This window comes from Grammomys surdaster, unplaced genomic scaffold (assembly GCF_004785775.1).
Source record: "Grammomys surdaster isolate TR1022 unplaced genomic scaffold, NIH_TR_1.0 126391, whole genome shotgun sequence".
In the NCBI taxonomy this organism is placed as follows: Eukaryota; Metazoa; Chordata; class Mammalia; order Rodentia; family Muridae; genus Grammomys; species Grammomys surdaster.
The window spans coordinates 8,558,188-8,580,629 of record NW_021621185.1 but is presented as its reverse complement, the minus strand read 5'-3'; the positions used below and the strand labels follow the sequence as shown (position 1 = coordinate 8,580,629).

General features: G+C 38.7%; 1 protein-coding gene across 1 annotated transcript in view; it reads left to right on the top strand.

Moving 5' to 3' along the window:
• Nucleotides 1–1,431: 1,431 nt before the first annotated feature.
• The window catches only part of Rasa1 (RAS p21 protein activator 1), a 77,630-nt gene continuing 56,619 nt past the window's right edge, over nucleotides 1,432–22,442 (top strand). Inside the window, exon 1 of the mRNA XM_028760215.1 lies at nucleotides 1,432–2,521. Coding sequence (XP_028616048.1) covers nucleotides 2,010–2,521 — 512 coding nt within the window. The 5' untranslated portion in view covers nucleotides 1,432–2,009. The remainder of the gene's footprint in view (nucleotides 2,522–22,442) is intronic.

Here is a 22,442-nt window from a genome sequence, read left to right as displayed (position 1 = left end):
GTTTAATTCAGTTTGATTGTTGTTATAGACAGGGAATACAGGAATATGCAGACAAATGGTGGAAATGTCCTGTCTGCACTTTGTCATCTCCCTTAATGGCACCCCTCGCCCCGCCCCCTTTCCCTGGGTATTCTACCTCAGCCTCTTGCAATACTTAGCAAGGTGGCTTGGTCAAACTTAACAGAGAAAATATTATCAATAATCAGTGGCATTCAATGTGACACTCTCCAGGGAGAACAGAAAAGCCAGTACAATACATGAATCCCGAAGGGCAAATTTCTAGCACTGATATATTTCAAACAAGCAGCACGATCTCTCTAAACAAATGCCTGCTTATATACTATCTGTTCTCATATCAGCAAGCTATGTTCTCATGGGTAGCACATACCTCATATAAAAATATCTGGAAAAAAATTCCACCTGCACAGACTTTTTGCTATCATTCCATAATAATAACGACATAAATGACATTTAGGTTATATTAAGTATTGTGGATTAGCTAGAGATGATTTACTGTGTAAATGGGAAAATATGAACAAATTACATAAGATAATAATTTTGGAACTCTTCAGGATCCTGGAACCTATCCCCAGGGAACACCAAAAGACAATATTAACAGTTGAGTGTGTGTCTATGAATTTATTTATACACACATATGGGAAACAAAACCTTTTCCCAGAACGTATTAAGGGTGACATCAATCTGAGTTCGGTAATTTTGCAAAGTTCAGACATGTGGTACGTCTTCGGTATGTGTTGCAGATTTTTGCATACAAACTAGGACAAAATAAATTGATTTATGACTTCGGTGGCACTTTTCCTCTTCATACTTCATTCCTTCTCTGACAGGCAAATGTATATACGAGACATTTGGTGACGAGAACTTATGTATATAGTGGTAGAATTGATTTCTACTTTCACACTTTCCATAGCTCTTTTCATCAGTTTTGTTGGGTCCAAGGATCTAGGGTTAAATTATTTTATCTAAGTTATACGGTGATTTATATCATGCAACGGAAAGGAATAAACTATGAATGCTGATTTGACTTTTGATGCTGATTGCACGGGCTGCTAAGGCCATTTTTTTCTACAAGTTACAAAGTAGCGAATGGACTTCCTGGCATCATCCTTTCCTTCCCACCGCCTCCTGGTCCCTCCAGTCCCTTGGGCCTGGAGATGAGCTATCCTTCTTCTCTCCCTGTTAACAAAGCCAGGAGAGGTAGGCCTGCAATGAGCCTGGTGGCGAGCAGGAACCGCGCGCCGCACGTCCAGCACCGCTCAGTGGGAAAGTGTGCCACGCCTCCGCGCGCGCCCGCTGCTTCCTGCCCAGGCTGCTTTTCCGTCTCCTCTGTCCCGACGCGCTCCCGGAAGGCGCCTGCGCAGAAGCCCCCGCTCCGCCCATCCGCTCCTCCCCTCCCTTCCTCCCGGCCCCGCCCTCCTTTCTCTCCTGGGTTTCGCCCCCCGAGAGCCGCAGGTAGCCAGCGGGCGACTCGGGCTCTGCGGGCCCGCCCCCTTCCTCCGCCCCTCCCACCGCTCGGGTCTCCAGCCGGCGGAGATGAGGCTGCCGCGGCCGCGGGTCCGGCGGCCCCAGCGTTGGCTGCGGTGGGGGCGGCCGGAACCCGGGCATTGAGGCGCTGCGGCGGTGGCCGAGGCGGCGCTGCCTCAGCCGCTGCAGCGGGCTTCCCTTCCTCTTTAGTGTAGCCAGGAAGTTTGGCGCCCCTGTGCATGTGTGCGCGTGAGTGTGGGTGTGCGCGGTGAGGCTCGCCTAGCGTTTCTGCAGGCGCCGGGCTTTTTTTGCCCGCGTCGCTTCCCGTAAGCCAGCCAGCAGCCGCGGAGCTTGGGCTGTGGCCCGGGGAGGGGGCGCGGCGGCGGGCGCTCTCCTTTTGTTGTTGTTTCCTCTGCCTGGAGAGCTGAAGGGGGACGCGCCTGGGTGGGGCGGCTCGCAGCCCGGGCCTGCTGGCCCCCGGGTCTCCCGGGCGGCGGGGTAGCTAGAGGAGAGCGGGCTTCAACATGATGGCGGCCGAGGCGGGCAGTGAGGAAGGCGGCCCGGCAACTGCCGGGGCCGGCGGCGGCGCGGCCACGGGCTCCAGCGCCTACCCGGCAGCGTGCAGGGTAAAGTTACCCGCGGCCCTGCCGGTGGCAGCCGCCCCATGTCCTGGGCTGGCGGACGCCGACCTGGCTGCGGCCCTTGGTGGCGGAGCCGCGTCGGGGTCCGGGTTCCTGGGGACCGGGCCGGTGGCCAGTGTCCTGGGGGGCGCCGCGCTGCCCGGCGGTGCTGCTGCTGGCGTGGCGGGTGCTGCGGCCGCCGGACCTGCCGGAGACGTCGCTTTCACCAAGGGGACTCTGTCTTTGCCTGCTGAGACGCTCGGGCCGGGCGGCGGATTCCCTCCTCTGCCGCCGCCGCCTCAGCTGCCCCCTTTGGGCTCCGGTCTGGGGACAGTGGATGAAGGTGACTCCCTGGATGGACCAGAATACGAGGAGGAAGAGGTGGCCATACCGCTGACCGCACCTCCAACTAACCAGTAAGTCAAAACTGCTGTTGAGGGAGTGTGGAAGCTGGCTCCTTGTAAGTGGGAAAGAAGGGGCAACACGTTCCGTGCTCCTGCCGCTGTAATTTGTTTGACAAGTTTTGAAGTTTCGGGTTCCATATATAGGGATTTAATTTGATCAGTCATTTTCCCCTACAGGCACTCTTCCTGGCGTCTTCGTACATTTATTACTCTTCTGGGAAGACGTAAAAGTTTTTAAGATGGGAAGCATGGGAAACTGTATTTAGTGGGAACCGGATATGGTTCTGCCCCTTCCTAATTGAGATGGTGTCCGGGATCCTGCAGAACTTGGCACTATAAAGGCAGCCGCTGTCTATTGTAACTCCAGAGCTCCCTGCTGAAGCTAGATACTTAGTTGAGTGAGAGGCATTGAGTACAGGTATTTAAATGAGTATATTAATGTAAGTTGCAAATTCATTGGTCAGAATTTTTTTTTTTACTGCAGTTGCAAACTCCTACTTAATGTCTGCTGGAAGCGTTGCGATTCATAAAACACTCATCTCTTTAGAGAAGTAGGAGAGAAAGGAAAGAAGTTCTGTGAATTACAGGTGTGATTAAGAGCCCCCAGACTGAACACTAACTTGTTCCTTAGAATTATTATATTTATTTACGTATAAATATTATATCTAATATGCAGTTATATTTTTACATATTTACTATATCCAAGGCATCAAACACACTAAAGTAAAAAATATTTTGGGTCTTATCATTTTGGTAGTGGCTAATACCTTATTCAGTTTGGAAATTAATTTTGGTAGTTCACTGTGACATGATAAGGGCAAATGGCTCTCTATAAGTTAGAATTGTCTCCTTAAAGTGTTCTTTTCATAAGTGAAATGGGTATATATTTATTATTGTAGGTTTATCTTGATGAAGGGAAAGTGTTGAGATGGGAAGTAGTAATAATAGGCCAAAAATGTTTTGTAGATTTCACATCAATCATAGTTGACCCTTAGAATTTCAATAGCATTGGTGACTATTAGGGAAAAAAAGATTTGTTTCATATATAAACACTTTTTGAACACTTTAGAGGTTTTCTTTGGGAGGGTCAGCTTCTTTAAGAGACTTAAGAAATTACTTAAAAATAACCAGGGAGGCGTTTTGTAATACTAATCCACTTTTGATTAGTATGAGTATTGTTGTTATATTGTAATTTGAAAATACATTGGTCACAAGGCTTTGTTTTTGCTGCATTTGCAAATTTCAGCTTAGGTCTATTTTGATACTAGCCAGCTATGGTGAAAGGGTGCTGTGTTTCGTTTAACGTTATTTAACACAAAGAGTAACTTTGCATTCTAATTTTTCTCTAATTTGTGTCTGTATTGAAACCTGTAAGAAATGTTCTGAAAGGTTTAAAAATTGCAACACACTGTATACCTTTTTGAAAAAAATCAATTATGTTTTTATTATAATGAAGTATAGTTTTAATGTTGAAAGTGTACAATATTGTGCCATTTTTGTAATTGAGTTAGGCATAATTAGAATCTTGTGTTTTTAAAGCCATTTGAAGTGAAAGAGTATCTAATGTGAATGAGTGTTTTCTTGCATATATGTATGTGTACTGTGCCAGCGTCTAGTGACAGAGGCCTGAAGAGGGCATCAGGTTCCCTAGAACTGGAATTACTGCTGGTTGTGAGCTGTTCTGTGGGTGTTTGTGTGTTTCTACAGAAACAACAAGCACTCTTAACTGCTAAGCCATCTCTCTAGTCCCAGGATATTGTTCTTAAATTAGAGTCATTTTTACTTTATTTTATTTTATTTTATTTTTTAAGATAGGGTCTCATTCTAGTATAAGATGACCTAGAACTCTCTGTGAAGCCCAAGCTACTCTTGAATTTGTGGTGAACCTGCTCAGCATCTCAAGTACTGGGATATAATAGGCTTGAGCCATCAAATTGACTTTCTAGCTTCTGATAGGCTTTTAAAGAGGAATTTAAAATTGACAGCAAAATTGAATGATAAGATACAGATTATTTTTAGACTAAGTTTTTAAGAAAAAACATGATTATTTGGGGAAAATTTTGTTTGTGAGAAATCTATTAGTATTTTTATTACTTTAAAATATATTTAGGAATATATATAAAGTTTACTAAGTGTTCATATTAAAAAATGTCATATTTACCTTTGTTATTTTTGAGGTTACAATTTAATTAGTTTTCTCTCTTCCTTTTCTCCTTCCAAACCCTTTCACATATTCCTCTCTGCCCTCTTTCAAATCCATGACCTCTTTTTAAAAAATTACTTAATGCCTTTTTTTGTATTTGTTTATACGTATATATTACTGAATATAACCTGTTGGGTCATGTATGACTTGCTTTTTTTTTTTTGGTTTTTTCGAGACAGGGTTTCTCTGTGTAGCCCTGGCTGTCCTGGAACTCACTCTGTAGACCAGGCTAGCCTCAAACTCTCGAACTCAGAAATCCACCTGCCTCTGCCTCCCAAGGGCAGGGATTAAAGGCGTGCGCCACCACCGCCCCGCTAATGTATGACTTTCATCATTCATATAGTGCTGTGAATTAAATCCAGGACTTTACACATAGTAGACAAAATATCTGCCACTTAGCTACCTAGGCAGATTTTCTAGTATGTTTTTAAAATTTACTACTAATTATACAAATCCACTTTTTTTTCCTTTTTAAAATAAGATTTATTCTTCATGTCACAGTTCACACTGAGTTGCCAGGAAGCTCAGCTCCATATGAGTGTCCAGGAGCCTCAGGTCCTCTAGTTAGTGGTTCCATTATTATCTCTTCTGTTGTGTGTGTGTGTGTGTGTCCGCGCGCGTGTATATTACATGAATGTGTGGTGTGTGCTCAAGTATATGTGGATGCTCATGTCTGTGTGTGTGTGGTACATAAAACTGTCAAGTGTTCTTCTCTGTCATTTTTCTCCATATTTCTTTGAAGCCAGGTCTCTTTCCAAACCTTGAGCTCAAATTTATTTTGGCTAGGCTTGCAGCCAGCACATTATTTACTATATTCCAATAAATAAATAGTGCCGTTTCCAAATAAAAATATAATTTCATAAAACTGTCTAGTAATTCTTTGGTATAGAGATACCTTTTTTAGCTAGTTATTTTACAATTACTATTTTTTGAAATCACGATTGAAAGATGTTGTCTAAACTAAGCTTGAATTTCTGGGTTCAAGTGATCATCCTGTTTGAGCATCCTGAGTAGCTCAGATTATAGGGATGGCCACCTCATTGGCTAAAATAACAGTTTTACTTTTTTTTTTTGAGATAAGCTCTTACAATGTGGTGCTGGCTGGTACAGGGTTAGAGATTCTCCTGTCTTGAGTACATGGATTATAGGTGTATGCCACATTCCAAGCTCAAGTGCTGCTTTAGAACAGGGCTTCAGAAATATTTTCTATTCTTGATCTTCTTTTGCCCAGTTTTTACCATGATGTTAAGTATCTAAAGTAAGTATACTAATCAAACAATCATTGATAATAAGTCAAAGGGAAATGCATTTTCAACGGTTCTTTGATGTATATATAATTTTTTTAAAACAAGCAAATTGCAAATTAAGATAAATTTATTTATTATCATCTAAGTAATTAAATCTTGGCTGAATATTTGATATTGTAGGATGTGAACATCTTTGTGGTCGATCAGAATTTTGGTTTTATAGTTGTCAATGCTGAGACTGTTTTTCATGGGAGATACAGGAGTAGGAGAAAAGTCATATACAAATTTATAAGCGTAACATGGTAAATTGCCTTTCAGTTATGCATTTCTTACCATATATAATATATATTATATGTATACATTTTAGCTTCTGTTGTCTTAATAGTTTTTAAGAGTGTACTGTGAATCAGTGCAAGTTATGGGGCATTGTTTGAATGTAGATACTTGTGTGATAGGTGTAGAACCTTGAAATTACATGCAGTGTGTTATGTTTTGGAGTGAGTTAAAAAGTTATTATAACAGCTTAATTATCGCCTCTTTGTCTTAACACATTTCAACAAGATTTGAGGCATTTTGGTGATTGTATTTTTTAATTAGTTACAGGGAAAAAGATATATAGTCTATAGAGGTGTATAGGTAATCTTTTCAGATTCAGAGTATAATTGTTGAAGAATTAAAATAATGGAAAAAGTATATCAAAATTTCTTGCCATAATTTCATTGATTTTTTTTTAAAGAAAGTTTGATGATTATCTTTTGTAGTATTGATAGTTGATATTGTATTCAGGATACAACAGGCATTTTAATGTCAGCAGGAACCCCATTTTCAGGTATAGAAACAGACTCTGAGCAGCTTACTTATATTCACATTATTAGGTAATGGTAGATAGAGATGGGATCTTGTTCTCTTAAATCTTCAGATATGTTTAGATTCAGAAAATATCAAACTGTTGGCTTTGCTTTGTTTTGAGGGCTAGCAAGGCAAAGGCTTAGTATCCTGAATTTACTAATCAGTTGCTACATACACACTCACACACACACACACACACACACTCACTTATTCATGCCTTTCTACTATCTTGCTATATATAATAGCTTCCCTGGCTTTGAATTCTTACTTCGCTTGCTTCATCTCTTGACTGCTGGGATTACCAGTTCTACCATCTTGCCTGGCTTACAGACTGTTTTACTTAATTTTTATAACTCTACAGTGAGAGTTGCTGTTACATTAATGTGTAATATTTGGAAAACTTGAATGATAGAAATGAAAGTGAGTGATGGAGAAAACATAGATAATTTCCTATCCTAAATACTTGGGGCAAGTATTTCAAATTTCATTTTTTTTTCAAATTCTGGAATATGTATGTCAATTTTATAAATACCACTTGCACATCCTGAATTTGAATCCATTTAAATATTTGGTATTTTAGATTAGTAGAGATAGTCAATATGTCCTATACTTCTTTTTTTTTTTTTAATCCCAGTCTGTGATAGAGAACACACACACACACACACATACAATTTAAAAATTGATAATACCTCAAGGCTAGCTACCTGTCATTGGTATTCTGGACTGAATTATGTTCCTGCCAATGTTCATTTTGAGGCCCTAATCCCCAGTGTGACTTATTTGCAGATAGTGCCTTTAAAGTGGTAATTATATTAAACAAGATCATAAATAGCATGGCTTACAAATCCAGCAGAACTGCTGGCTTTTAGGAAGAGATGCTGGGAGTGTGAACATACAGATGATAGTTCATGTTAGGATACTGAGGCAGTTACCATTTGTAGCCAAAGAGAGAAGCCAATTTTGCCAGCACCTTGGTCTTTTAATTTCTAGGTTGCAGAACAGTCATACAGTACTTACAATTCAAGTCACTGAGACTGGTGTTATATTTGTTATTCTTTTCATTTTCTTTCTTTCTGTTTTTAATGTCAGCTTGAATTAAACCATGGTTAATTCTACATATTAAAATTGATTTGGTTGATTTTTGGAGCTGATTAAATAAACATTGCTTGAGAATTATCATTTTATTCCCCTTTTCACTGTAGGAAAATAAAAAGCTTGCTTATTTTACCCGTTTTCTTTGTGAGTCAGTGACATTTATCTTTTGGCTATATCTGTGTTGACAAGATATGACACATTCAGGATGGTATGGCAGTAGACTATGTTTATGTTAAAAGATGGAAATACATTTAAATTCATGTCTATTAATGTATGAGAAGAGCCTTCACATGATTATAATAGTTTTGGAAAATCTTATGGATGGGATATTACTACAGCAAATTTTCTGTATTATGTGTTTTAACATTTAGTTAATCTTTTTATTACAATATTTTTCACCTTCAAGAATTTTATTTGTGCATACAATGCATTTTAATGCCTTACACTCCTTTCCTTAACTACTTCTAGATCTACCTCCATTCTTTGTGAATTTTATGCCTCCTCTCAGCCTATTGATTTTGATTTGTGATGCCCATATGTGCATAGGTGTCAGGGCATTCACTAGAGCGTGGCTGATCTACCAGGAACCGTGTCCTTAACGAGATCTGATCCTCTCTTCACCAGAAGGTGTCAGCTGTCAATAGTTGCTAGAGGTGGGTACCACTCTACCCAAATGTTGACTCCCCTGATCCTGTGCAGGCAACCACAGTTGCTTTGAGTTTATGATTCAGTAGTCCTGTCATGCCCAGAAGATAACAGTTTTGCCCCAGTCTTCCCCTGACCTCTGCCTCTTTCTGTCCTCTATTCCAAGATATTCTTGGAGAGGTTTATGATATAGATGTCTGGTTTATGGTTGAGCACTTCACAGACACATATTCTCTATATTTGGACCAGTTGTGATTTTCTGCATTAACTGCTGTTCGCTGTACAAAAGAATTTTTTGGATGATGTCTGAGAGTGGGATTTTTTTTTTTTTTTTTTCGGAGACAGGGTTTCTCTGTATAGCCCTGGCCATCCTGGAACTCACTCTGTAGACCAGGCTGGCCTCGAAAAACCACCTGCCTCTGCCACCCAAGTGCTGGGATTAAATGTGCACCACCACCGCCCAGCTTTTTTTGTTTGTTTGTTTTTGTTTTTTTGTTTTGTTTATTTTTGGGGTATTTAATTAAATGTTTTCCTGTTTGTGGATGTTTGCATTTATGAGTGTACATACACCATAGTACGTATATGGAGATCAGAAGACAGGTTGTTAGAGCTGCTTCTTTCTTACCACCATGTGAGCCCTGGGGATTGAACTTAGGTCAGCAGGTGTGGTAGCAGGTGTCTTTACGGTCTGAGTCATTTTACCATCCTTCGTCTTACTTTTAACATCTTCATTATCTAATTTATCTGACTCAACTAAGGAAAAGGACTTAGAAAGATTCCTCTTAACGCTTGTATTTTTTGTAGGTGTAACTCACTGGACTGAGCACACTGCCATGAACCTTGTTATAACAGAGCCATATCCTATGTCCTGTACTATCACAATATTGATCTTTCACTCTTTAAGCTAACATTTCTCTTGAGGTGATTGATTGTATGTTAACATGACACTAAGAACACAGTCACTGACGCAGGCATGCTGGTGCTTGCCTATAATCCCAGCACTCAGGAGGCAGAGGCAGGCAATCTCTTGAGTTTGAGGCCAGTCTAGTCTATACAGTTGAGTTCTAGGACAGCCAGAGCTATATAGACCTTTTCTCAAAACAAAACAAAACAACAGTCAAAACAACAACAAAGCAGTCACCCTTTTTTCTCTCTCTCTCTTTGGTTCTGTGCTTTTTGAAAGTTAATGTTTTTTGGTTTTTGTTTTTTGTTTTGGAGATTATGATAAAATTACATCATTTCTCCTACCCTTTCCTTCCTCCAAACCCTGTCATATACCTCTCTTGCACTCTTTCACAGTAGTGGCTTCTTTTTTTGTAATTGCTGTTACATAAATATAGATCTATATACACACATATTTCTAAGTACACAAATGTGACCTGCTCAGTCTGTGTAATCTCAGTTGTATATATGCTTGCAGGACTGATCACTTGGTATAGGACAAACAATCGGTATGTTTGTCCCTTGAGGAAGGTTTGTTTTCTCCCTCTCATTATTCCTTAGTTGCCTGTATTCTTTGTATAAGGTTGAGCCTGCTGGGCTTTCCCCCATTGACATTAGCATGTCTGCTCTTGTTCTTTTTCAGTTCAGGTTTAGGCAGTTACATTGGTGAGACTTTATGGGTGTAGCTTCTAACATTCCTAGAAGACACAATCTCACAGCAAACTCCCTGATCTTCTGGCTCTTAGAGCTTTGCCCCCTGTTCAGCGATGTTCCCCAAGCTTTAGGATCAGGAGATGTTTTCTAGATGTATACATTGGGACTAGGCTCCACACCTCTACATTTTGATTGGTTATGGTTTTCTGTAGTGTTCTGTGTCTCCTTGATGAGGGGTAAGAACTAGAATGTTGTTGGGGATTATGTTGTAAAGTGGTGATTGTACCACAACTGGATCTACCAAGATCCCAAGATCCATGGCTTTATTAGCCCTGACTAGTTGGCTAGGTTTCAAGTCCCAGGCTTTATTCCGATGTTGTTGAGTGGGCCTTAAGTCTGATTAGAGAGCTGTTAGTTGCTCCCAAGGTATGCATAATAGTACTGTAGCCTTAGGGCTGTTGTGCCATACTGGGTGCTGGTGTGGTTCGTAGGTCTCATAGCTAGGTAGGTCTGTTGGTTGCTTTCTGCCTGTGGAAGCTGCATGGTGTTTTTTGGTACTACCATGAAAGCTAGTACTCAGAGAAGTATTTCAAGTCAGTTCCAGATCAGAGGTTTCTGTACACTTCATCTAAAGGGCAGGGCGTCTTCAGCAGTAGAGAATCTTCCATCACTGATGGGCAAGCAAAAGCAATAGCAGTAGCCTGTAATGTTTTGGGAGTCTGGGACAAGTTTCACTAACAACTCAAAAGTGGGCTTCTCATGCCTACTGTTGGGTTTTTGTTAGATGATCTTTAGCCTTTGGAGGGAATATTGCCATCTCAGATGAGACTATATATAAGCGTTATAGGATTTTTCTGGTTTTAGGTAGGCAATAGTATGATTTCTTGTAACTTTTCAGCATTCTTACTGTTATTTTGCACTTCTCTTTCCTCCTGTATCTATCTCCTAACCCATAGGTCCCTCATTTTTTTCCAGTTTCCCAATCTAGTCACTTGTACCCAGCTATTCCGTTCTTGCTTCACCACCTCCCCACCTTGGCAATGGTCCCTTTTACAGTTACCCCCAGATATACTTATCCACACATATCTGAAAGTTTGGCTCATAAGAGCCTCCAGTGAAAGAACTATGACCTTTGCATTTTTAGATCTGGGTTACCTCACTCAATATAATCTTGTCTAGTTCTATCCATTTACCTGCAAAGTGCTGAATAGTATTATATAGCATATGTATCATATTTTCACTATCCCTGTTGGTTGTAGGACTTTTAGGTTCATTAGATTTCCTAGCTGTTGTGAACAAAGCAGTAAACATGGATGAGCAAAGTTATCTTTGAAGTGTGATGTTCTTTGTGTGTTCTTTGAGCATAATCCAAGGAGTTAGCTGGGTCATTCAGTAGATTCATTTTTAGCTTTTTGAGAATTATCCACAGGAACTTGAAGTGTCTGGACAAGGTTGCGGTCCCACCAACTGAATGACAGTTCCTTTTCCCCCATATCCCTCTAGCTTTTGTTATCACTTGTTTTGTTGATTGTTGTCATTCTGATTAGGATACAGTGAACTTTCAAAGTTGTTTTGATTTGTGTTTCTCTAATTGCTACCAATGATGAACATTTTAAAAGATATTTCTTAATTGTTCTTTTGTCTTTTGAAAATTCTCTATTCAGATCCTAGGCCCACTTCTGAATGGCCGTTTGTTTTGGCTTTTTTCTTTTTTTGAGTTCTTTATACATTTTTGATGTAAACTCACTATCAGATGAATAGTTGACAACGATTTTCTCACATTCTGTGGGATTCCTGTATACCCAGTTGATTTTTTTTTTTAACCTATGCAGAAGCTTTTAAGTTTCATGATGTCCTGTTTGTTAATTTTAGGTCTTGATTCTTGGGCAAATATAACTCTATTTATTTCCTACGCTTTTATTTTGAAGGCTACTGCTTATTTCTTTTAGCAGCTTCAGGGGTTCAGTAAAAATCTTTTTGATATGATGGCTATTTTGACAATGTTAATTCTACTAATCCATGAGCATGAGTTGTCTTTCATTTTCTAGTGTCTGTCTCTAGCTCCTTCAGAGATTCAAAGTTTCATTGTATTGTAGAGGTCCTTCACTTCCTTAGTTAGGTTTATTCCTAGATATTTTATTTTCTTTAAAGCTATTATGAATGGTAGTGTGTCCATGGCCCCCTTCTGTGTGTTTTTGTTGGTGTATAGAAAAGCTGTTGTTGGAAGTTGATTCTTTATTTTGCCACATTGCAAATTCATTTTTAATTTCTAGAAATTTTCTGGTAGAACTTCTGGACTCTTTAGTGTATAGTAGAGTGTTATCTATAAATAGTACTTTGACTTTTTTCCCTGTTTGTATCCCTTTAATTTCTGTTTGTTGCTTGTTGCTCCAGCTAGTATTTCAAACACAATTTTGAAAAGGAGTGGAGATGGTGGACATTGTGTTTTATTCTTAATTTCAGTGGTATTTTTAAAAGCTTTTCTCAATTTAGGATTATATTGCCTATAGGTTTCCCATGTATAGCTTTTTATTATATTGAGGTATGTTTTGTCCAGTTCTACATTCTCTAGAACTTTTATCATGAAGTGTTGGATTTTATCAAAGGCCCCTCTGCAGCTATTGATCATGTGATCTTGGCTTTAAGTGTATGTGCCTTATTTTATTTTTTGGCTTATATATGTTGAACCATCTCTGTACTGAGGGATAAAAGCCAACTTGTTCATGGTGTATATATATGGTTTGAATATTTTTGAGCCTATGTTCATATGGGATGTTGCCATGTCTTTACATGGTATTAGAATGACAGTGTGTTCTGTTTGGTGCTCTATGTGCTTCTTGTATTAGTATGTGTATGTATTCCCCTTAATTAGGGATTGTTTCCTTTTAAGATCTTTTTGAAGTTATGATCTATGCCACAAACTGGGATTCTTCTCACTCATCTATGCCTGTAGTTTGTAAGTTTGGTCTTTTCATGGTGGCTTATATTTCCTGTATGCTTCTTTTCTTTTTATAATTTAAAAAATTTTTATTTTATGTATTTATGTATTTATTTATTTTTTAAATCTCCTATTTCTTGTGTATTTGGTTTAGATCCTTTATTTATCTTTCTGGCCTGTTATTTTGTCTTCTGCTTAATCTATTCTATTTGTAAGTATTTCTTTTGAGTTTTATTTTTTCTAATTGTTTTTCCAAAGTCAGTTAAGCCTCACTTCAATGACGAATATACAATGAATGTTATGTAATTTATTCTTGCTGGAACTTTGAGAAGGATGCAGCTTAACCCTGCATCAGGACTTCTGAGGGCATTGCCCTCAGAGCAAACATAGCACAGAGCACACATGAAACAAGGAGGGAGGGCCACTATGGTACGGAGAACATAGAGAGAGGTTCTGTGTGTGTGTGTGTGATATGGACAAAGCTGGTAAGGTCAGAAGAGAGGATGCTTTCGGGAATTGAGTCTAATGGGTGGAATGAAGTTAGGTAGATGGGGCTTAGCTGGTGTACAAGATGTGCATTCTGGTCTAATCTTGGACTGTGGTAGTAGATCTGGCTGGGTGGACTGTGAGTTGGGTACACAGGAGCAGTCCTGGTTGGAGTCTAGAACTTGGTTTCCGAGCCAGCCTGGTGGCCAGACTGGGCTGGGGCACTGGATGTGGGACAGATCTAGCAGAGTGCATAGAGGGGAGGGGCAGGGAGAGCCTGGAGACAAAGGAGAAGAATGCACAGGTTTTGGCTGTGCTGCACTAGTAATATTTTATGTAACTAAAGTACAGCATCAAAGTAAGAAATAACATAATTCACTTATGTTTCATAGCGGTGTATATGTATATTTAGTTCTGTTCAGTTTTGTTACATGTGTAGGTATATGTAATTATCACCACACTAGAGGTAGAGAATACTTTTGTCATCACCAGGCTGCCTGTGATGTACTTCTGTGACTAACCTCTCCTTCTCATACCTTTTCCTAACCCCTGGCAACTACTTACCTGCTTTTCATTTTTTTCGTTTAAAGGAGGTTATATAAATGGGACCCTAGTATGTTTTACATTGGCATTTGCCACTCAGGAAAATGCTGTCCAGCTTTAAATATGCTGTTGAGTATACCAATATTTTGTTCTTTTCATTGCCAAATAGTATTCGTGATATGTGGTGTTCACAAAAGATACAAATGTAACAATGTAACCATTTAGTGGTTGGTGAACATTTGAGTCCTTTTAGTTTAGGCTACTATGAAAAAAAGCCGCTGTAAACATTTATGTGTATGTTTTTATATGAACATAAATTCCTTGTCGTATTAAATAAATGCCCATGAATACAGTTGCTGTATTGTACGGTAAGTGCATGTTTGCTTTCTGTAAGAAGCTGCCCTCTGTCTTCTAGCATGTCTATATCTTTTCTCTGTGTGTCCTGTTCTATCACACTTTGCCTTACCTTATCTCCTTGCCATAGGGAGTCCCACTGAACCTGGAGCTAGCTGTCCACCAGCAAGTCCTAGCAGTCCTTCTCTCTTTGCCAGTCACAGCACAGGGGTTGTAGATGCTCACAGCCATGCCTCTCTGTTTACAAGATTTATGAGATCTGAACTAAAGTCTTCTTGCTACCTACTAAGCCATCTCTTCAGCATCTGCTTTATTGTTTTATAATCCCACCAGTAATAAATGATCCTGTTTCTCTGTATCTTCAGTAGCGTTTAGTATCACTATTTGTTAATTGTTTATGATAACTCATTAGGATTTCAATTAACTGTTTCCTAGTGACTAACAATATTAAATATTTTCATGAGCTTATTTGCTCTTATATATTCTCTCTGGTGATATATCCTCTCTATCACATTTCTAGTGGTTTATTATTTCTAGTACTGTTATTTAAAACAAAAACCCAATTTTTAAATTACATTTTTACTTTTAAAATAATTTTAAATTTTAAATTACAAATGTACTTAAATTACGTTTAGGTCCCATGTTGCACAAGGAAAATTGAGAAGACAACTCATGGGAGTTGGTTCTCTCTCCACAGTGTAGGTCCTATGTATCAAATTCAGATTGTCAGGTTTAGTAGCAGGTGCCTTTACCTGCTGAGCCACCTTGATGGCCATTTAAAAAAAAACTTTTTTAGGCTTAGATTTTTTTTTTTAAGTTTCGATAGTTCTATATATATTCTAAATTTTAGTTATTTGGCTTTTGTCTGTATGCTTCACAAAGATTTTCTCTCAACCTGCAGGTTGTCTTTGCCTCTTCTTAATGGGGTCCCTTGTAGAACAAGCACTTTCTTTGCTAGCATAGGGCAAATCAGGCTTTTTATAGAGTGTGGTTAGAATAAGTCATGGAGATGTAAATTTTGGAGATATTAGCAGCATTCTTGTGGCACTTAGTATATGAATAAGGCTGACCACATGGAAAAGGTTTCTTCTTTGCGTTTTTGGAAGTTTATGAAGTATTTCTGTTGATTAATTTTAGATATTTGGTAAAATTCATCAGTGACACTATCTGGCCCTGGATTTTTAAAAAACATTTTGAATTAGGAATTTAGTATAAATAGAAACTACCATCTTATTTTGGTTGCATATGATTTTTGACACATTTATATTTTAGTTGGTTTAGTTTATGAATATAAATTGTACAATTCTCTAATTCTAGTGTATGTATAATATGTGTATATGTATGTATAATATGTGTATGTATAATATGTGTATATGAATGCACATATATAGGTTTGTAAGTGTATGTGTGTGCATGCGCACAGTTATTGTGATGTGTTCTATTCTCATTCTGATTTTTGTTCTACTTAAATATTGGCAGACATCAGTTACATAAAATTAAAAAGCTTTGTATTACTTTATAGAATGATCTTGAACAGATGAGTCTTAGACTCATTCTTGAAACCATTTTGTGAATATCCTTCAACAGTTTGATGCAGACCCTTAAAAATTGTGTTGTAACCTACTTACAGTCCTTCCTTTTGATTTCCTCTGTTTACGCTGATGCTTCGGGCTTGCTTGTTCAGCAAAAACCAAAGTCACCTTAACCTCTTCTTTAGTATGCTGTTTCTTGTGTGTTCTACTACCTATTCTACAAGTTTGGGAGTTTTATTTCTTTCCATTGTCTGCTTCTCATGTCTGAGACTGCTTCTCATGTCTGAGATACCCATCTCCTATAGTGATTGTGGGTCAAACCTTCATTCTTTTGACTAACAGGACAGCATGAACATACTATGGTTAACCGGAAAAAAAAATACAAGTTTTGTTCAAAACAATAAGTGTAAAATAACCTCACATGTGTCAGTTAAGTTGTTTTGTGACACATTATAGAAGCTTTGTGGTTAAAAAAAACAAACAAAAAAACAAAAACAAAACCAAACAACACCTGGCAGCAGCCTGCCTGGTGGTACTGACTAATTTAGATAATAAAATTATAGAAAAAGACATGGACTCTTAGGAACTGCAGATTTATTGAGAGTTGTCAATGATGCATTCAAACCAGTGGACTTCTTCAGTTTAAGGATGGAACGCTTTTTGGTGCAGTTGTTATATTATTATTATGTTAGTATTCATTGTGTATGTGAGTTATTCATACTTTTATGAAGACTGCATAAACAAACTCCCCCAAAATTTTCCTATTAATGAATTTATTTATTCACTTTACATCTCAATTGCAGGTACTCCCTCCCTCTAGTCTTTCCAGTTCCCCCTCACAGACCCTCACAGGGTCTCTCGCCTTTATTCCCTTCACCTGAGAAGGGGGTGGTCCCTCCCAGAGAATCAACACACCCTGGCACCTAAAGTCTCTGCAGGACTAGGCACATCCTCTCTAATGAGCATAGACAAGACAGCCCAGTTAGGGAAGCAGGACCCACAGGCAGGCAACATCAGGTTAAGCCCCTGTTCCAGTTGTTGGGGGACCCACATGAAGACCAAGCTGCACATCTGCTGCATATGTGCAGTGGGGCCTAAGTCCAGCCCTTGTATGCTCTTTGGTTGGTGGTTCAGTCTGTAGGATCCCCCTAGGGTCCAGGTTAGTTGACTGCTCTTGGTTGGCTTGTGGAGTTCCTATCTCCTTTTGGTTTGTCCAAAATTTGCTGAAAACTTGTAAAAATACTTTAATAATATACTTTATATCATACTTAAATAATAACCGTGGCATTTTGCCTTGTTTAATTCTTTTACTTCATATATGCATATATGTATTATCTCTGCCAAAACTAATTGTAGTGATTATATCTTAAATTCTTAAGTCTTAAATACTTCATTATGTACTTTTGAAGGAATAAGAAATTGTTGGTAGTTAAACATAAATCAGTTTAAAATTAATATAATATTCAGATATTTTTAATTGTTTCTAAAATATTATTTAAAAATTAATATCAGCAGGGTGGTATTGGCACTTGCCTTGACTAGTTTTCATTATCTGGATGTAACCTAGTTAAATTATTTATTGAACTACTGGATGTTGCGGGAGATATTAGAAAAAAAGAGCTTCTGGCTAGCTCCCAGTCTGGCCGCCTTGTTCCTGATCTAAGCCCATTTGTCTTAGCAAGCTCTGCAGCAAAACTGGAGCTCCCGAGCTGGTTCTACCAGGCTGTTCTCTAGCTTGCTGTGGTAGCAACTGCTCGCTGTGCTTCGTGCTTCCAGCTCTGGTTCACTTATCCCTGGAGCAACTAGTTCCTTCACAGCCATAACCACCAGGTTGTCAGTGGATGGACCCACATTCCAGTTACCCAGTAAATCAAAACTCTAGACGCTCAAAGTTAACCAGTGGCTTTATATATTAGCAAATACTCAATATACAAGATGCCCACACAATTAGAATTGTTATCCCAATTACCTAACCTTGATATGAATAACTACTAGAGACATGAGGGTAACATCTGCTGCCATCTCACTTCTCTTTCTTTCCTCTCTCCTCCCAACTCTTAGCTCCGCCTTCCTCTTCCCTGTCCAATGACAGAGCTCTGCTTCAAATACATTGGGCAGGAAATTCCTGCCACCACTGAAAGAAATCTTGGTTGATTCCAAGTGGCAGAATAAACCAGCTAGAGTCATGTGTATTTTGTTGTTGTTGTTGTATAGAGTCATTTTCATTTAATTCCAGGAAAACACTATGAAACTCAGTTGCTACATTGTATAGTGCTTTAATTTGTTTTCTGTTGCTGTCACAGTATTTGGGGGGATGGATACTTTTTAAACAGAAGAGGTATATTTACAGTCATTTTAGAGAGTGAAAGTACAGGATTGGGCTGTCCCATCTGTATGCTACTATTGGAAATTCTGGTAGCTTATAGCACAAAAAAACAGACAGGGGTAGAGAAATGGCTTTGTGTAGAATGGATCAAACAGTATGGTAGCTACACTTTTAGAATAGTGCACTCAGGAAATAGCTATCTCTAAGACTCACAATAATCCCATTCAGGGCAGTCCTCCAACAAACAGTGACCCCAGTATTTTCCCCTAGGTTTTGTTTCTAAAAGGGCCTGCCTGCCACTTTACCCCCTTTCAGTGCTGGGCAATGAACCTAGGGCCTTGTGTATGCTAGCATGAGGTCTGCCTCCTAGTAGCACTATGTGGACATCAAACCTTCAGAACCCTTGAGGAAATCTCACCCAAATCATAGTATATAGTATACTAATTTAGTTGTTGTAGTGATTTTTGATACCTGTAATGTATTATGCATAATATTCTTACACTAATGTTCCTACTGTTAACTAAAAAAAGAAATATGTGAAACAATAGCATTTTTTTCCACAATTTTTTATGTGTATCTTTTTGTTCATTTCTCTCTTTAATGAGTAAGCTGTAGTCTATAAAAATATCACACAATTATTATCAAAAAGAATACTGTAATGATAGTTATTCCAAAGAAATATTCTTAGGATGAAATGTTGATTTTGTTTTTGTTTTTTTCCTAGGTACATATTTTAATATATTTTAGTATATTATATACAAATGTTTACATAAATATGGTAGAGATAGTAAACATAAAGATTAGTAATGTTAAATTGTTTATTTGAAACTGTAGGAAAGAAAATTACTTTTTTATTGGATATTTAATTTACTTACATTTCAAATGTTATTCCCTTTCCCAGTCTCCCCCATCCCCCCACACACCTCCTATTCCATTTCTCCTTCCCCTGATTCTTTGAAGGTGTTTCCCCACCCACCCACACACTCCCGCCTCCCTGCCCTCGAATTCCCCAACCTGGGGCATTGAGCCTTCACAGGTTCAAGGGCTTCTCTACCACTGATGCCCAACAAGGCCATCCTCTGTTACGTATGTGACTGGAGCCATATGGGTAGCTCCATGTGTACTCCATTGTTGGTGGTTTAGTCCCTGGGAGCTCTAGGGGGTCTGGTTGGTTGATACAGTTGTTCTTCTATGGGGTTGCAACACCTTCAGCTCCTTCAGTCCTTTCTCTAACTCCTCCATTGGGGACCTCATGCTCAGTCCAATGTTTGGCTGGGAGCTTCTGCCTCTGTATTTGTCAGACTCTGGCAGAGCCTCTCAGGAGACAAGTAAATCAGGCTCCTGTCAGCATGCACTTCTTGACATTCACAATAGTGTCTGTGTTTGGTGACTGCACATGGGATGAATCCCTAGGTGGGGCAGTCTGTGCATGTCCTTTCCATAAGTCTCTGCAACCATACTTTGTCTCAATATTTGCTCTCTTGAGTATTTTGTTCACCCTTCTAAGAAGGACTGAAGCATCCACACTTTGGTCTTCCTTCTGCTTGAGACTCAAGTGGTCTGTGAATTGTATCTTGGGTATTGCAAGCTTTTGGGCTAACATCCACTTATCAGTGAGTACATATCATGTGTATTCTTTTGTGATTGGGTTACCTCACTCAGGATGATATTTTCTAGTTCCATCCATTTGCCTAAGACTTTCATGAAGTCATCGTTTTTACTAGCTGTGTAGTAATCCATTGTGTAAATGTACCACATTTTCTGTATCCATTCCTCTGTTGAAGGACATCTGCATTGTTTCCAGCTTCTGGCTATTATAAATAAGGCTTCTGTGAACATAGTGGAACATGTGTCCTTGTTATATGTTGGAGCATCTTCTGGGTATATGCCCAGGAGTGGTATAGCTGGGTCATCAGGTAATACTATGTCTGATTTTCTGAGGAGCCCCAGACTGATTTCCAGAGTGGTTGTACCAGCTTGCAATCCCACCAACAATGGAGGAGTGTTCCTCTTTCTCCACATCCTTGCCAGTATCTACTATCATCTGAGTTTTTGATCTTAGTCATTCTGACTGCTGTGAGGTGGAATCTCAGGGTTGTTTTGATTTGTATTGCCCTGATGACTAAGGATATTGAACATTTCGTTAGGTGCTTCTCAGCCATTTGATATTCCTCAGTTGAAAATACTGTTTTAAGCTCTGTACCCCAGTTTTTTACTAGGGTTATTTGATTGTCTGGAGTCTACCTTCTTGAGTTCTTTGTATATATAAGCCCTCTATCATATGTAGGATTGATAAAGATCTCTTCTCAATCTGTTGGTTGCTGTTTTGTCCTGTTGACAGTGTCCTTCGCCTTACCGAAGCTTTGCAATTTTATGAGGTCCCATTTGTCAATTCTTGATCTTAGAGCATAAGTCATTGGTGTTGTGTTCAGGAAATTTTCCCCTGTGCCAATGTGTTAGAGGCTCTTCCCCGTTTCTCCTCTATTAGTTTCAGTGTATCTGGTTTTATGTGGAGGTCCTTTATCCACTTGAACTTGAGCTTTGTACAAGGAGATAAAGATGGATCAATTTGCATTCTTCTGCATGTTGTCCTCCAGTTGAACCAGCAACATTTGTTGAAAATGCTGTCCTTTTTCCACTGGATGGTTTCAGCTCCTTTGTCAAAGATCAAGTGACCATAGGTGTGTGGGTTCATTTCTGGGTCTTCAATTCTATTCCATTGATCTTCCTGCCTGTCTCTGTACCAATACCATGCAGTTTTTATCACTATTGCTCTGTAGTACAGCTTGAGGTCAGGGATGGTGATTCCCCCAGAAGTGCTTTTATTGTTGAAAATAGTTTTCACTATCCTGGTTCCTAAATGAATTTGCAAATTGTTCTTTCTAGCTCTACGATGAATTGAGTTGGAATTTTGATAGGGATTGCATTGAATCTGTAGATTGCTTTTGGCAAGATGGCCATTTTTACTATATTAATCCTGCCAATCCATGAACATGGGAGATCTTTCTGTCTTCTGGGATCTTCCTGGATTTTTTTCTTCAGAGACTTGAAGTTCTTGTTATACAGATCTTTCACTTTCTTGGTTAGATTCACACCAAGGTATTTTATATTATTTGTGACTATTGTGAAGGGTGTCATTTCCCTAATTTCTTTCTCAGTAGAGGTTTATCCTTCGAGTAGAGAAAGGCTACTGATTTGTTTGAGTTAATTTTACATCCAGTCACTTTGCTGAAGTTGTTTATCAGGTTTAGGAGTTCTCTGGTGGAAGTTTGGGGGTCACTTAAGTATACTATTATATCATCTGCACATGGTTATATCTTGACTTCTTCCTTTCCAGTTTGTATCCCTTTGACCTCCTTTTGTTGTCTAATTGCTCTGGCTAGGACTGAAATCTTGATGTTTAGTAATAGAATAGTTTACCATAATGCTCATTGTTCAATATGAGAACTTAGTTTCTCTACAAGGTGCTTCTAAACAGTTTAACTAGCAAAAAGAATTACCCTCCATGCCTATAAAAATATTAGTAAACACACTGGCAATGTTTACTAATCATATTTCATGTATTTTTAGATCTCTTAGGTTCTGAGTTCTTTTTAAAACAAGACAATAGACACACTGGTAGTTTTTAACACATAAATTGTTAATGTCCATGCAAATAATTATTTTTCATAAATGTTAGATAACATATACCAGTGACCAACATCTGGGCCAGGTGTATTCAGTATTGAAATATTATTTATTTATTTAATTTTCTTAAATAGATACACTAATAAGATTATCTTTTCCTCATGTGAATATAGGAAGATTATGTATTTCAAAGGATGAACATGCTTCATCTAAATTTTCAAATTTGTGAGTAGCAAATTATAATTTATTATCCTTGTGGAATCTATAATGATATATATTCTTTAATTTCTCATTAATTTTTTAACTTAGCTAAAGGCTTGTCAGTTTTTTGGATGGTGATAAAAATTACATAGTTTAATTTTAATTAAGTACTAATTAAAAAAATAGGTATTGCTGATATGTATCTTCTTTCACCATGTATGTACAATGCTCTCAGACGTCAGAGGGTATCGGGTCCCCTGGAACTAGAGTTATAGATAGTTGTGAACTTAC